This window comes from Tamandua tetradactyla, chromosome 1 (assembly GCF_023851605.1).
Source record: "Tamandua tetradactyla isolate mTamTet1 chromosome 1, mTamTet1.pri, whole genome shotgun sequence".
NCBI classification, from domain to species: Eukaryota; Metazoa; Chordata; class Mammalia; order Pilosa; family Myrmecophagidae; genus Tamandua; species Tamandua tetradactyla.
The window spans coordinates 231,536,969-231,553,038 of record NC_135327.1 but is presented as its reverse complement, the minus strand read 5'-3'; the positions used below and the strand labels follow the sequence as shown (position 1 = coordinate 231,553,038).

General features: G+C 43.9%; 1 protein-coding gene and 1 pseudogene across 1 annotated transcript in view; both read right to left on the bottom strand.

Moving 5' to 3' along the window:
* The window catches only part of LOC143682890 (cubilin-like), a 247,417-nt gene that overhangs the window by 189,822 nt on the left and 41,525 nt on the right, over positions 1-16,070 (bottom strand). Inside the window, exon 17 of the mRNA XM_077159299.1 lies at positions 193-337. Coding sequence (XP_077015414.1) covers positions 193-337 — 145 coding nt within the window. The remainder of the gene's footprint in view (positions 1-192; positions 338-16,070) is intronic.
* Positions 7,682-10,046, bottom strand: LOC143688385 (dnaJ homolog subfamily B member 6 pseudogene; annotated as a pseudogene).

The window sequence follows — 16,070 nt, the reverse complement described above, 5'->3', positions numbered from 1 at the left end:
TCCAGTGTGGCCTAAGGGACAGACTCCTCGGTGCGTCCACCATCACCCCTCTGCTGTCACAGGCCATGGGACATCTCAGGGATGTGTTTCCTCTCCATCCGAGGACATAAACTGACAACATTACTTCAAGAAGTCAAAACGCTCCAATCAGGTACGTTAGGCATTTAAAAATTAAGACCCAAGTTTCCTTACCAACTTGGTAGACAGCTCTGAAGGCAGCATGGCCAACGTCAGCGTCCACTTTAAACCTGACCCAGATTTTATTCGTGATGGACGTAATGCTAGAGAGGGATGCGTTGTCACAGACTTTTCCCAGCAGTTCTTCATCATCCCAAACCTAAACAAAATGAAGCAGATCCATCATGCTAATCAATAAAATTATCTTGATAATGGTGGCAATATTTGGAGATGAAAAAGAAACAGATCCAGAATGAGTGACTACCCAGTTTTATACTTGCCTCCACATAGCATCTGTATCGCAGTGGGCAGGAGCCCTGATCCTGAAGCCAGTGAAGTTGAGAGTAATCACCTGGCTGAGCTGGTGGACGGGCCAGTGGCACTCCCCACGAATTGATGAGGCCATGCCCGTATGCCCAGGATAAGCCATGAGCTCGAAAGCATCTGAGCAGATCCTAAGCTTTCACCTTGGGCTGTACTTAAGGCCTGCCGTAAGGCCAGTGAAGTGCTGAAGGACAGCACAAGTACACCGCCAACAGGCAAACTCCGAAAAAGGTGTTTTCCTTTTATTGTTGGTGTTAGCACCTGTCATTCGAGGAAATTTCTCTCATAACATTAGCTGAATAAAAGCTTAAAGAACAGGAGACATGGAACACAAATAGAATCCTATGACCTCCAAAATATGAAGGGGTCATGGGACGATGGCAGAGTGGGAAGCTCCAGGAATCAGTCCCTCCACCTAAACAAATGCTGAACTGGCCGGAACGGTCTGTCAGCGATGTTGGAAGTCTGGGGTCTAGGGGACATTGTGCCGCATCCAGTGAAGGGCTGGAAGAAGAGGCTGGTGACGTGCAGTAAACACCACGGGCGTCCCCTCCCTCATCTCCCAAACGCACAGCAGACCAACGTGAGAACTGCTGTCTGGGCGCCCTGTGCACAAAGCTGGTGGCAGGAGGTGGGAGGGTGTGAGGACTTAGTCCTCCAACATCCAGGGCATGGGGTCTGATTGCTGGGGGGCCAGCTCAGAGGGCAGCCGTGACCGCAGCACCTCTCATGGAAGACAGGCAGAGGATTAATAAAGAGGAAGTACCTATTTTTTCTCCTCTTGACATCATTTTGGGAGAAAAATTGGTTTGGCACAAACAAAGGCTCCTGCCCTTATCAGCAATTAAAAAAACAAAAACAAAAACTTTGCAATCCCAGAAGAATGGAAGAACTAGCTTTCCAGAGTTAACATCATAATACTCAGAACGCCCACTTTTTAACAAGAAATTGTATAACATACAAAGAAACAGAAAAGTATGGCCTACTCACAAGAAGAAAATCATTTCTCAGAAACAACCCCCAAGGAAGCTCATACACTGGAATGATTAGTCAAAGAGTTTAAATCAACCATCTTAAATATTTTCCAATGAGCTACAGGAGTTCATGGACAAGGAATCAAAGGAAACCAAGAAAACAAAGTCATAGAACAAAATAGAGACAGAAATTATAAAAACAAATTTTAGAACTGTAAAATGCAGTAAATGAAATGAAAATCTCATTAGATGGTGTGCTGATTTGAAAGTGTTGTGTACCCCAGAAGAATTATGTTTCTTTTAATCCTGATTCAATATTGTAGGGTGGGAACCATCTGACTGGATTGTTTCTATGGAGATGTGGCATAGCCAACTGTGGGGGTGACATTTTGAGTAGATGGAGATGTGACTCCATCAATTCAAGGAGGGCCTTGATTAGTTTACTGGAGTCCTTTAAAAAGGGAAACATTTGAAGAAACCTCAGATGCAGACACTTGGAGAATAGTCACTTCAGAGCTGACACATATTTGGAGATGCTTGGAGTGCTGACAGAGAAAGCAGATGCTCAGACACAGGTAGAGCCCAACAGATGTCTCTATATGTCTTCCCATGTGATGCTAAGCAAGCCAGAATCCAGATTTGTGTCCCAGAGGAGCTAAGTGAAGGCACAGAGATGCATGGAGAAGAAATCACTGGCATCAGGAGCTAGAAGCAATGGAACCAGGAAGAAGGACCAGCAGACACCAGCCACGTGCCTTCCCAGATCACCCTTCCTTGAGCCAAGATATCTTTCCCTGGATGCCTTAAGTTTGGACATTTTTATGGCCTTAGAACTGTAAATTTATAACTTAATAAGTTTGCTTTTTAAAAGGTATTCCATTTCTGGTATATTGCATTCTGGCAGCATTAGAAAACTAATACAGATGGATACAACAGAAGATTTGAACGGGCAGAAGAAAGGACCAGTGAACTTGAAGACAAGATCATTGAAATTATCCAGTGTGAGAACAAAAGAAAAATGATGACAACAAATAAACAGAGCCTGACAGACCTGTGGGACATCATCAAGCATGCCAACAGACACATTATCAGAGTCTCAGAAGGACAAGAGTGAAAAAAAAGGACATAAAAAGCATTTAAAGACATAAAGGCCAAAAACTTCCCAATTCTGATGAAAGACATGAATATAAAATTTCAGGAAGCTCAAGCAGTCTAGTCTGTAAGAGACCAAAGCACATTATGGTGTAACTGATAAAATCCAAAGACAAAGAGAGGATTCTGAAAGCCACAAGACAGAAGTGACTTGTCACACAAGAAATTTCCAATAAGACTAACAGCGAATTTCTCACAGAAAACATAGGGGCTGCAAGACAACTGAATGACATATTTATAGTCCTTAGAGAAAAAGGCTGTCAACCAAGAATTTTATATCTGCAAAAATAACTTTCAGAAGTGAAGGAAAAATTAAGACATGCATAGAGAAATAAAAGCTGAGCGAGTCATTAAAAGAAGGACTGCCCTGTAAGAATGCTAAGGGCTTACTTCAGGTTGAAATGAAAAGACAATAGACAGCAACTTGAAGCCATAAGAAGAAATGAAGAACATCAGTAAAGAAAACTACACAGGTAAATATAAAATCCTGTGTTATTGTACCTTTGGTTTCTAACTGCTCCCCCACCACCTCCATTAACTTAACAGATAAATGTGTAAAATAACATTATAAATCTGTTGATGGGCAGACAATCTGTAAAGATAGAATTGGATACAATAACAATATAATGAGGGAGAGATGGAGACATAAAAGAATGGAGAATTTGTATTTTACTGAAACTAGGTTGGCACTAGTTGAACTAGATTCTTATTAATTAAGATGGTCATTGTATTTACAAAGTAAATCACTAAGAAACTAGCTAAAAGATATTAAAAAGGGAAAGAAAAATGAATCAAAATGGTAAACTACAAAAAAAAAAACTACTGAATAAAAAAACAGTGGGGTACTTGATGACCAAAAAACATGAAATAAACAGAAAACAGATAAAAAGGAGAAGTAAATTCTTCTTATTACTTTAAATATAAATGGACTAAACACCCCTATTGAAAGATAGAGATTGGAAGATTTGATAAAAAAATGTGATCCAACTATATGATGTCTACCAGAGACTCACCTTAAGTACAAAGACAAAAACAGTTTGAGAATAAAAGGGTGGGAAAAGATTTTCCATGCAAGCAGTAAGCAAATGAGAGCCAGAATGGCAATATTATTGTCAGATAAAATAGACTTTAAGTCAAAAAAGATTACAGAGTCAAACAAGAATATGATTTATTGATAAGATTCAATTCAGCAAGAAGAACATATAATGATTATAAATATACATGCATCTGACAACAGAACACCAAAATATATGAAGCAACAATTCACAGAAATGAAGGGAGAAATGGTTCTACAGTAATAATTAAACCTTCAGTACATCACTTTCAATAACTGATGGAACATCTAAACTGAAAATCAATAAGGACATACAGGACTTCAACACTATTAACCAATCAGAGCTAATGGATATTTATAAAACACTCCACACAACAAAGACACATACACATTCTTCTTTAATGTACACTGAACATTTTCCAGTTTAGATCATACGTTAGGCCACAAATAAAATCTTAATAAATTTAATAATATTGAAAACACAGAAAGTATTTTCCCTGACCATAATGGAATGAAGCCAGAAATCAATAACAGAAGGAAAAGTGGTAAATTCACAGATAGGTGGAAATTAAACAACACGCTATTAAACAACCAATGGGTCAAAAAAGAAATCAAAAGGGAAAGGACAAACGGGAGATGAACAAAAATGAAAACACAACACACAAAACTTATGAGATGAAGTGAAGACAGTGCTCAGGGGAAAATTTATATCTCCTAAATGCCTACATTAAAAAGTAAAAAAGATCACAAATCAATAAATTAACTTCACACATCTATAAATTAACTTCACACATCTATAAATTAACTTCACACATCTATAAATTAACTTCACACCTACCTAAACTAGAAAAACAACAGCAAACCAAACCCAAAGTTAGTAGACGGGATCAGAGCAGAGACAAGTGAAATAGAGAAGAGAAAATCAACAAAGAGAATCCACAAAACAAAAAGTTGTTTTTTAAAAGGTAAAAAAAAAAAGGATAAAAGAAACGGTATATAACAAAAATCAGCATTGAAAGTGGGATATAACCAAACTTACAGAAAAAAAGGATTACAAGAGGGTAATATGAACAATTATATGAAAATAAATTAGAAAACCTAGAGCAAATGTACAAATTCTTAGAAACTTAAAAGTTACCTAACACAAGAAAACCGAGAAAATGTCAATAGACCTACGACAAGTAAAGAGTTTGAATCTGAAATTTAAACCATCCCTAGGAGAAAGTGCTGATCTACGCAGCCAGGTCACATCTGCCCCCAGTCCAAGAAGGCGTAATGCTGGCCTGCTGCCACACCTCTACGCATTGCACAAAGGGCCCTGTGTGTTAGGCCAGCACACACCAGGGTTACACCTCCCAGACTGGTGAACCACACAGCTACATCCTCCCTGGCTGTTGGGCACCCACGTTCACAAGCACCAATGTAACATCCCCAACCTGTGCCCATACCTGCCCTGAAACAAATCACCACACTGAGTGGCCACCCTGTGCCCTGCTCCCTGCTGTACAACCATCCTGCAAACACAAGGCCTTAGATTACTGAAAGAAATCAACTCCCAAAGTAAATCAATCAAGATATTTACATGCCATGAAGATAGCAGAAGATCACTAAGCATATCAAAATGCAGACAGATATAGCCCTGCCTAATGACCAAATTAAAACACCAGAGGGGAGACAGACATTGGAACAACTAATCAAAGATGTTCATACAACTCTACTTAATAAAATAAGTGGAATAGCAAATGACATACAGGAGATCAAGAAGACAATCGCAGAGCACAAAGAGGAATTTGAAAGAATAAATAGAAAAACAGCTAATATCACAGAGATTAAAGATCCTGTTGACCAAATAAAAACATACTAGAGGCATACAACACCAGGTTTGAAGAGACAGAAGACAGAATAAGTGATATAGAGGACAGGATAATTGACTTTGAAGACTCAAAACAGCAAATAGCAAAAAAAAGAAAGATGGAAAAAACTGAATTGGAACTCAGAGAAATGATAATCAAAACAAAGCGCACTAATATAAGAATCATTGGTGTTCCAGAAGGAAAAGAGAGGAGTAAAGGGCTAGGAAGAGTAGTTGAAGATATAATGGGGGAAAACTTCCCAAACCTCAAAGGGACATAAATATACAAATCAGAGAAGCCCAACAAACTCCAAACAGAATACATCTAAATAGCCCTTCCCCAAGGCACATACTAATCAGTTTGTCAAATGTTGAAGAGAAGCAGACAATCCTGAAATCAGCAAGAGAAAATCTACTGCATACGAGAGAAACGAAATGAGACTGAGTTCAGACTACTCAACTAATACCCTGGAGGCGAGAAGGCAGTGGTATGATATATTCAAGATCCTGAAGGAGAAAGACATCCAGCCAAGAATTCTGTACCCAAATTTTCCTTCAAAATTGAAGAAGAGATTAAAGTTTTCACAGACAAAGAAGTCCTGAAAGAATTTGTCAACAAGAGACCAGCCCTACAAGAAATATTAAAAGGAGTTCTGCTGGCTGAAAAAAAAGTCAGGAGAGGGAGGTCTGGAGGAGGGCACAGATATGAAAGAGTATACTAAGGGTGATTTAAAGAATACAAAGAGAAAGAGGGAAAAGAGAATATAGATCCGACAAATAAAGTTAAAAGAATAAGATGATGGAATCAAGAAACGCCTTTTCAGTAATAACTTTGAAGGTTAACAGGCTAAATTTACCAATTAGAAGATACAGATTGGCAGAATGGATTAAGAAATATAATCCAACTATATGCTACTTACAAAGACTCATCTAAGACACAAGGATACAAATAGACTGAAAGTGAAAGAATGGAAAAAGATTTTCCATGCAAGTTATAACCAAAATAAAGCAGGAGTAGCTATACCAATATTGGACAAAATAGACTTTATTAGTTTTTGTATTAAATTAAAGCTTACATTTTATGTGGCACTTCACATGCTCTATGCTTTTGTGGTTACATTTCCCACAATAAACATTAAATACCAGGGCAAATCTCCCCAACAGAATCCTCCCCACCAAATTCAAAGGAACAAAACAAACTTTCCTGTAACAGCACTTTAAAAGCACAAAGATTATACTTGTTTCTGGATTCAAAACCCATGGAACTACATGGTACCAAACTGTAGCATGCCAAAAAATACCTGGGTTTTGACACTTCTAGATTAAAATTGCTGGCATTTTAAATCCCATCCAAGTTTTTTATGATGCCCTCATTTTCAAGAGAGCAAAGGAAAACATAGGGAACAACAGATCCTATGTTAAACAGATCCCTATGTTAAAAAGGAAGGAAAAACTCACTGAAAAGGAACATGCAAGAAACAGGTTAAGGAAATACCAATTTCTATTCAGTGATCAATTAAAAAGAAAGGTTAAGAAGCAATATAGCATACAAGTGAAGTAACTGCAGGAAGCTGGGGAGAATTTTGCTAGGATAAAATTACTTTTGAAAAAGGGGCCAATGTTCGCAAATCGAAATATTTAGTTCAACCTAATTGCTCTATGTATGTGTGAATGCAGTATGCATGTGTGCAGTATGCATGTGTGAATGACTACATGTATGTTTAGATGTGTGGGGGTGTGTGTGTATATCATCTATTTTTTTCCCCAATGTGACTCTAAACTGTAAAGGCTAGAGATGGTATTGCAAAGCAGAGTTTTGTAGAATGCTGTCTGTATGCTGAAAGAACAATTATGGATACAAAGGGGGATAAATATGGAATTAAGCAACAATTAAATAACATTTGAAGTAGAATTTGGACTAGAGAAATTAAAATCAAAGCAATAAATATAAAGAATGATTTAATATCTGAAGTGAATCACTGTTGGTCTACCATGTATAAGGCCAGATTGCTTTGAGGAATTCAAACTCAGGTATAAAACGTATTTAAAAAGTACTCTTACATTCATGATTCAATGTATAATTTACATTATCTTTAAATTATCCTATGCTTAATTATATTCTAATTTAAAATACTCTACTGTCTTTAGGGAAAAAAGTAATTTCATGAACACATAATATCTGTATTCTATTATACTTTTAAAGCTATAAATATTTCAGTGGTTTGTATAGTGGTTGAATAGTTGAAAAGAATAAGATAGAGCTTTAGGAAAAATGAATTAGAATCTTAAAATGGTATAGGAAAATACTGACAGATTTAGTGCTGGGGAAAACAAAGTCAACTCTATGCTGTGTTCCACATTTCTGTCATTGCAACCATTATCATCAACACTTCTTCTGACATCCCTAATCTACCTACAGTGAGCAAACGTCCATAGACCTGCTAAAAGTAAGCGTGATTTTGGTATATAATATTAAATAAGATGTCTTCTATCTAGAGTGTGTACAACCAAAACACACACGGAACACAGGCCCATACTCCAATGTTATGTGAGCATTTGGTGCCCAAGTGTGCATGTGTCTGGCAAGTCCCGTCTAGTGATTCCCTTTGGTCGACTTCTTCTCCTCCTCTCTCTGCTTCTTCCTCTTGCCACCTTCTTTGAGTCCTGCTGAATAAATGGAGGGATCCCAGTTGCTGGTGACCTGAGGTTTACCTCGCTCATCATCGTCCTTACAAATATAGTTAGATACATGTTTGGGTAAAGTGGCAGGTCTGAGAGACTTCAGCGAATGGACACTGGCTGGCAGGGAAGGCAGGGCACTTTGTCCTCGTCACCTGCATTCTTCTGCAAAGGCTTCCTCATCTGCCACACCATTTATTGTGAAGGACTTGAACTGGCCATCTTCCTCAACTTCTACTCTTTCTTGATCATTCTCAGTAATCCTCTTTGTGTTAATTTTTCTGCCATTAACTGTTTTAGTAGAAGTTGATATAGATTTGAAGTTGCCCATCCTATTACCACCAAAGGATGTTGAAGAAAATGAAGGGAGGCCCCCATGCCCAGTGAACCGAATGAAGTAAAACTGTATCAAAAGAAGGAAGTTCACCTCCAAAAGATGCAAACCTACTGAAGGCAGAGAAAAAAGATCCTGTGCTCTTATTTCGGGCTTGTGGAGGCCTCTTCGATTTCCAACAAACTCCTCAAATGAGTCTTCAAAGACGTCAAATGAAAATGGTCCTATCCACCAAAACATTCCCTGAAGACATCACCTGGATTACAGAATGTAAAGATGAACTCAAATGGACTGTCAAAATGACTTCCACCTCCACTGCCACCATTTAATCCTTCTTTGCCCTATTTGTCATAGACGTCCCTTTTTTTAGCATCTGGTACCATCTCATATGCCTCAGCTACTTGTTTGAATTTTCTCCCTGCTTCTTATTTTCAGGATTTTTATAAGGGTGCCACTTGAGTACCAACTTATGATATGCCTTTTTAATATCCTCGGGTGGGGCATGTCTCTGCACGCCTAGAACTTCATAGTAATCCACCATGTTTTAACAGATTATTGGAACATGTCCCTAGGAGTGGGCAGCCGGCAGCAGGAAGGAAGAGAGTCTTGGTGGTGGGGCCCGTAGTCTCCCCTCAGCTCTGTCACAGCTGGTACTCCTGGAGGCGGTGGCAGTGTTTCCTCACACTTCCCTTTCTCTCCAAAATAGACTTTAAATGTAAAGACATCATAAGAGACAAAAAAGGAAACTATATTTCTTGGTGAATTAAAAGGTCAATTCACCAAGAAGATATAACAATCATAAATGTTTATGCTCCCAATCAAGGAGCTCCAAAGTACATGAGACAGACATTGGCAAAACTGAAGTGAGCGATAAATGTTCAACGGTAATAGTAGGAGACTTCAATACATCACTCTCCTCTATAGATAGAACAAACAGACAGAAGATCAACAAGGAAACAGAGAAGTTAAATAACTTGATAAATTAATTATACCTAACAGACATTTATAGGTCATTGCACCCCAAAGCACAAGGTTATACATTCTTCTCTAGTGCTCTTGGAACATTCTCCAGGATAGATCATATGCTGGGGCCCAAAACAGGTCCTTATAAATTTTAAAATATTGAAATTATTCCAAGCACTTTCTCTGATCACAATGCGATGAAGCTGGATCTCAATAAGCACCGGAGAATGGGAACTTTCACAAATATATGGAGATTAAATTACACACTCTTAAGCAACCAGTGGGTCAAAGAAGAAATTGATAGAGAAATCAGTAGCTATCTGGAGATGAACGAAAATGAGACTACAACTTATCAGAATTTATGGGATGTGTTAAAGGATGTGCTGAGAGGGAAATTTATTGCCTTAAATGCCTATATTAAAAAACAAGAAAGAGCAAAAATTGAGGACTTAACAGCAAACCTGGAGGAACTTGAGAAAGAACAGCTAACTAACCCCAACGAAAATAGGAGAAGAGAAATAACAAAGATTAAAGCAGAGATAAATGAATAGGAGAACAAAAGAACAATAGAAAGGATCAATAAAACCCAAAGTTGGTTCTTTGAGAAAATCAGTAAAATTGATGGGCCAGTAGCAAAACTGACAAAGAAAAAAAGAGGATACAAATAAACAAAAGCAGAAATGAGAAGGGGTGTGTTACCACAGAGCCTGGAGAAATAAAAAAAAATCATAAGAGGATACTACGAACAACTATATGCCAACAAACTAGACAACTTAGATGAAATGGACAAATTCCTGGAGACACAAAAACAAGCTACACTGTCTCAGAAAGAAATAGAAGATCTCAACACACCAGTCACAAGTAAAGTGATTCAATCAGTCATCAAAAATCTTCCTACAAAGAAAAGCACAGGGCCAGATGGTTTCACAGGGAACTTTATCAAACATTCCAGAAAGAACTAACACCAATCCTGCTCAAACTTTTCCCCCAAAAATGAGGAAAATGGAATTCTACCTAACTCATTTATGAAGGTAATGTCATGTTAATATCAAAACTGGGTAAAGATGCTATAAGAAAAGAAAACTACAGGTTAAGTTCTGGGCAGTGCTATATGGCAGGGAGATCTCACAGGCACGCACACAAACAACGTACGAGATGCATGGGAGGCAGCCAAAGGCAGAAATGAGGGGGAAATTTATAGCACTGAATAATTACATTGAAAGAGAGAAAAGATCTCAAATTAGAGCCCAAATATTACAGTTGGAGGATCTAGTAAAAGAAGAGCAAACTAAAAATAAACTAAGCGTGGCTATTCATATACAAAAGGACACACGCTACCCCAAGAACAGGCTCCTGCTCAGCATGAAGTCCTGACACAGGCGCCCATGAGGCCAGACCTGAGGGTGGCACAGTGGTGAAATAAGCCAGACACAAAAGGACAAATCCGGTGCCATCTCACCCTGAGTGATACCCGGCATGGGCAAACTCACGAGGTGATGGCAGGGTCACAGGCCACCGGGGCCGGGCGGGCTGAGTCTGGCCTAGTGGGTAAAGGGACTCCACCTGGGCTGGTGGGTGTGTTGGTGATAGGTGTTGGGGCAGCAGCCCAAGTGTTAACTGAACTCCCTGGGCTGTATGCACATGGGTGTTAACCCTGGGAAACTGTGATACATGTGCTACCATGACGAAAACATTTTTCTAAATGACAAAAAGGTACAGTATGGCCCCTTAGCAGGAGCCCATGCTGGATGACGCTGGCAAAAGGGCAGTGCTGGCATGTTTAAGGGGTGAAGCGGAGTTCCCCATGGTGGACTGCTGCCCCTGCCATGGGAAGTGTCACTTGGCTCACTCCACCAGGGTCCCTGAGGGCTCACGGACTGCCCGGCCTGCACTGGCACACCGGAGGCAAGGGCAAGCTGTGAGGCTGCTGGGTCTCTGGGCACCAGGACAAACCCCACCCCACACACGCCACAGAGGGTCGCAGGCATTTCCCAGGCCACGGTTGAGGGTCATGGAAGCAGTGTGTGTGTCATCCACCCCCGCCCACCAGCCCAGGCTCGGAACACAGACGCAGCCACTTCACTGTTCCTTCTCCTTGACTCCCCCCAACATTCTACTTAGCATGCTACAGTTGTTAATAAGGCATTTAGTGAGGACAGATCGCCTGTGGGTTTCATTTCAGGGAAGTGGACGGTACTGTAAAGTCTGAGAACACAGAGAAGGAATGGTTTCAGCCACGGCTCTCGCTGCACCTGGCGGTGAAGGAGCGCTGCTCCACAGATATGACCTCTCAGCAAAGGTACCAGGGGGTCACCCCGGCCCAGGGGGCATCTGCCAGGGACAGAGCGGACATGGGGGAGGGGGGCCTTGGGGCTGGGGGAGGAGAGAAGAAAAGAGTGTGCACAGCCCAGATGGGGTTTGTCACAGGGTGTTAAGCAGAGAAGTGACAAAATTTGAGCTAATAAAGCAATAAAATGTGAAACAAATGCATAGCTGTAGAAAGGAGGACATAAAATTCTATTATTTGCAGAAAAATATGATTGTAGATGAATAAAATGCATGATAATCAATTGGAAAATTCTTAAGTTTAATAAGAAAGTTTAGTCAAAATTCAGTAACTTTCCTATTTGCCATCCATAACTTCTTGGAGGACACAGTGGGGGCTACACTTAATTAAAAAAAGGTATATGGCACAATGTATCTAGAAGTAACCCTTATGGAAATTATATGGCACCTACTCAAAGAAACTTTCAAACCTTTAGTAAAAGATCTAAAGATTGAAACAAATGGGGAGATTACTGTGTCCTTATTCAGTAAAATAAATATCGCAAGAACAGAACGATGCTAAACGCGATCCGACTGAGGGCTGTGCTGGGAACACGGGATCTGGGAGACAGCAGGGGAGATCTTCCCAGCACACAGGAGGGTTATTTACAAAGCCACAGTGGTCAGGGAGCGCATCTGGGGAGGGGCGGCTGGAATTGGGAATGAAGTATAACGGTGGCCTGGAGCTGGGCAGGGAATAGCAGGCATCATAAGCCACTGGAAGAGGAAGGGATTATTCAAAAACACTTTTGAAACAAGTGATTCTTTAGGAAAAAAACAGGTTAGCTCCTTCCCTTTTCCCATAAGCTAAATTCTAGAAAGAAGAGTTAAAGGTGACAAATCAGACAGAAGCCCAGTGGAAGGGGTGCAGTGGACCTGGGCAGGGACTGAGAGCCATCCTCCCTACCAGCTGACAAGCACGGACAAGGTGCCTGGACCAACCCTCAGGGCACAGGGAATTAAATGGCTAACAGCGACCGAAACGAGGTCCCTTCTAGGGGCAGAAGATCAGCCAGCTGAAGGACCAGTTCAGGGCCATTTCCACTCACCCAATCAGCAGAGCTAGTGAGAGCATGAGACACAAAGCTGCTGGGGGTGCGGTCTCAGCGAGAAGCCCCTGTGCCCGCCCAGGGGAGATGCACATTCTGGAAAGCACTAGACCCCGCGCCTGCCTGCTGTGCTGCACTCCAGGGCGCGAGAGTCCCTCAGGACGCAGGGCCTTGGGGGGGCCATCTCCCCGGAAACTGGGAAGGGCTTGATGTCCACCAGCAGGGAGTGACCACTGAGTCGAGGGCAGGCTTGGGGCCGACCCCCACACTGGAAGCCCCGTGCCTCTCCCGCCCCCGACCCAGGCCAGCTGTCTCCGAGCAACGACAGCATCTGGAATACACACTTTGCATATTGTCAAACGTTATGCTCAATGTCTCAAACCAAACAACAAATCTCTGGGGGAAGCAATATCTTCTGTACCCCCTTCAGCATCTGACACAGAACTCTGCCAACAGGTATCTGACAATGACTTGTGGGTTTTGATGCTGGCTCAATTTGTTTTAGCGAAGCAGACATACCACAGTTCCTGGAAACTGGAAAGCAAGAAACCCAGAATGTGATTCTCCTGCTCTCGAATCCTCCAGGGCCCCATTAGCTGCTTCCGAGACTGCGGTCCCTGCTTCCAGCTCCCCGTCAGAAGATGACAAGAAGGAAGAAAAGCAGCCCCACAGCTCAGAGCAGGCTCAGGGAGTCACTCGCCTGGCCCCAGCTATTGAGACCCAAGGACGCCGGCCAGGGAAAGGCAGCTGCAGCCCAAATGTTCTCAGAGGAGCCCACAGGGCTCTGTGCTCAAACCTCGGCCCTGCAGCTGATTGTGACTGAGCTTCTCGCTGTTAAAAGCCTGTGCCCCAGCCCCGAGACCGTGCACCCAGCCCCGAGACCAGCTCGCAGCCTCTGATCCGGACGCTTCGGTGGGTACAGGGATGACCCAGAGCCGCGTCCTCAAGGGGCCCCGAGGCCTCCCCCCCCGGGCTGAGACTCGGCTGGTCTGAAACATGGCGTGCACGCAGGGGTGCGGCAGTGGGAGGCGTGGCGCCTGCCGGGTCCCCCCATGCAGCACTGCTTCCCCGCTGTTCTGTCCCCAAACGCGCTCTTACAGGACAGGCCCTGGAGCCCACGTGCAAGCCGGGTGAGCAGCACAGCAGGCCGCGCAGGGGTGGGGCCAGCCTGGGAGCAGGGGTGAAGGAGGGGCCCGGGTGCAGGGGTGGGACGTGGCCTGGAGCAGGGGTGCAGGCGGGGCCAGGGTGCAGGGGTGCAGGTGGGACCTGGGCACAGGGTTGGAGCCTGCCTGGGTTCAGGGATGTGGGCCAGCCTGGGTGTGGGTGCTCCATGCCGCCCCTCAGCTGAGGGAGCCCCGCTGCCGGCAGTGTCCGGGGGGCTGAGAGCTGGAGGGGAGCGGCCCCACCCAGATGGAGAGTAAAGGGCTGGCGGAGGTGAGGGGGCCACTGGGACCCAGGGCTCTGTGTGGGCACGTAACCTCATCTCGTGCCTACAGGGTGTGGCCAGACCGGTGCCCCCGGGCATGCCCCGGCCCCTCCTTGCTCCCCCTGGCTCCAGAAGGTCCCGGCACACGGGCTTCCAGCTGGGGAGGGTCAAGTTGCTGCTCAGGCTCTGCAACCACCTGGTCCCCGCCAGGCCCTCGGCCTCGGGCTCCCCATCCCGGGCCCTACTGGATCCTGCGGGAGCTGGCGGCCAGTCAACCTGAGGTCCTGGCGGTATTTCCTCTCCCGGACCCAGCCTTTCCCCAACGACCTGCCCCAAGTGGGAACCGCTCAGCTGTGCACACACGTGTGTAACTACCCGATTCATACACGCATCCCCGGCACCACGCCCCAAAGCTGTTGGATAAACATTCATAAAATGAACAAACAATAAATTAATGCTCTTTCGCTCCTTTTGGGGAGAGTGAACTTATTAGCCCTCATTGCAAACAGGGAAGGTGATGTGGGCAGCCTGCCTTAAGGACAGAGGGCCGCGCTCTGGGCCACCTCCCAGGAGGACAGCCCCTGCCCTCTGCAGCGTCCCCCTAATGCCCCTCACACGCTCCTCACTCTCCCCACGCACACCCCAGCCTGTGGTGCCCGCATGCATGCACAACGCCTTCTGCACACGGCACCCCAGTCCCCACAGCCTATCCCCTGAGGAGCCCCCTGGATGCCAGGCTGCCGGGCAGGGGAGGGGCGTGCGGTCCATGCTGCCCAGCAGAAGCTCCAGCAGTCCCCAAACCCAACGCCACATGCTGAGGAACGCAGAAGGTGGAGCCCCCCCCCCCCCGCCCTTTCTGCCGGGCCTGGAAAGCCGCACCCCAGAACTAAGTTAAATCCCTGGTGTCCTCGAGTGAAACGATGCAATCCGGGTGCAGCACAGCCTTGAAACCAAGTCTCAGCTTCAGGGCCTAACGAGGAGCGAGGCGGCCCTTGGGGAACGCAGGTCAGTCTGGAGTCATGCGGGGTGACAGCCGCTGGGTGGGGCAAGGTGGGCGGGCTGGGGGGATACGGGCCAGGATAACAAAGGACTCAAGGCGGAACAGGGCTGTGGAGATGGCCACTTCGCACTGGCCCACTTTCCAGTTTTTGCATCTTCCTCTAAAATCTTACAGTGAAGATTTTACATGGGAGTAAAATTTCATCATGTCTCACAGGTTTTGATACTAGTGTTGCCTACTTCTTATCTTCTACATAGCCTTTTTTGCATGGACAGGCACTGGGTATCGAACCTGGGTCTCTGGTATGGCAGTGAGAACTCTGCCTGCTGAGCCACCATGGCCCACCCTCTTATTTTATACACAGTCTTTGATCTCAGTTTTTATTTCTTTCTTAATCCAATAATTATTTAGGAGTACGCATGTAGGTTTCCAAGTATTTGGGTGCTTTAAAAACTTACACCAATACTTTCAGGTGGTATTATGTGGTAAAGAGACAAGGGTTGTGCTAGTTTGCAAATTGCTGGAATGTGATATACCAGAACTGGAAAGGCTTTTAAAAAGGGGAATTTAATAAGTTACAAATTTACGGTTCTAAGCCTATAAAAATGTCCAAACTAAGGCATCCAGGAAAAGATACCTTAGTTCAAGGAAGTCTGATGGGTCAGGGACCCTCTGTCAGCTGGTGGTCACGTGGCTGCATCTGCTGTTCCCTTGCTTGTGTTCTGTTGCTTTCAGCCTCTGTTCCTGTGGGGTTCCTCACT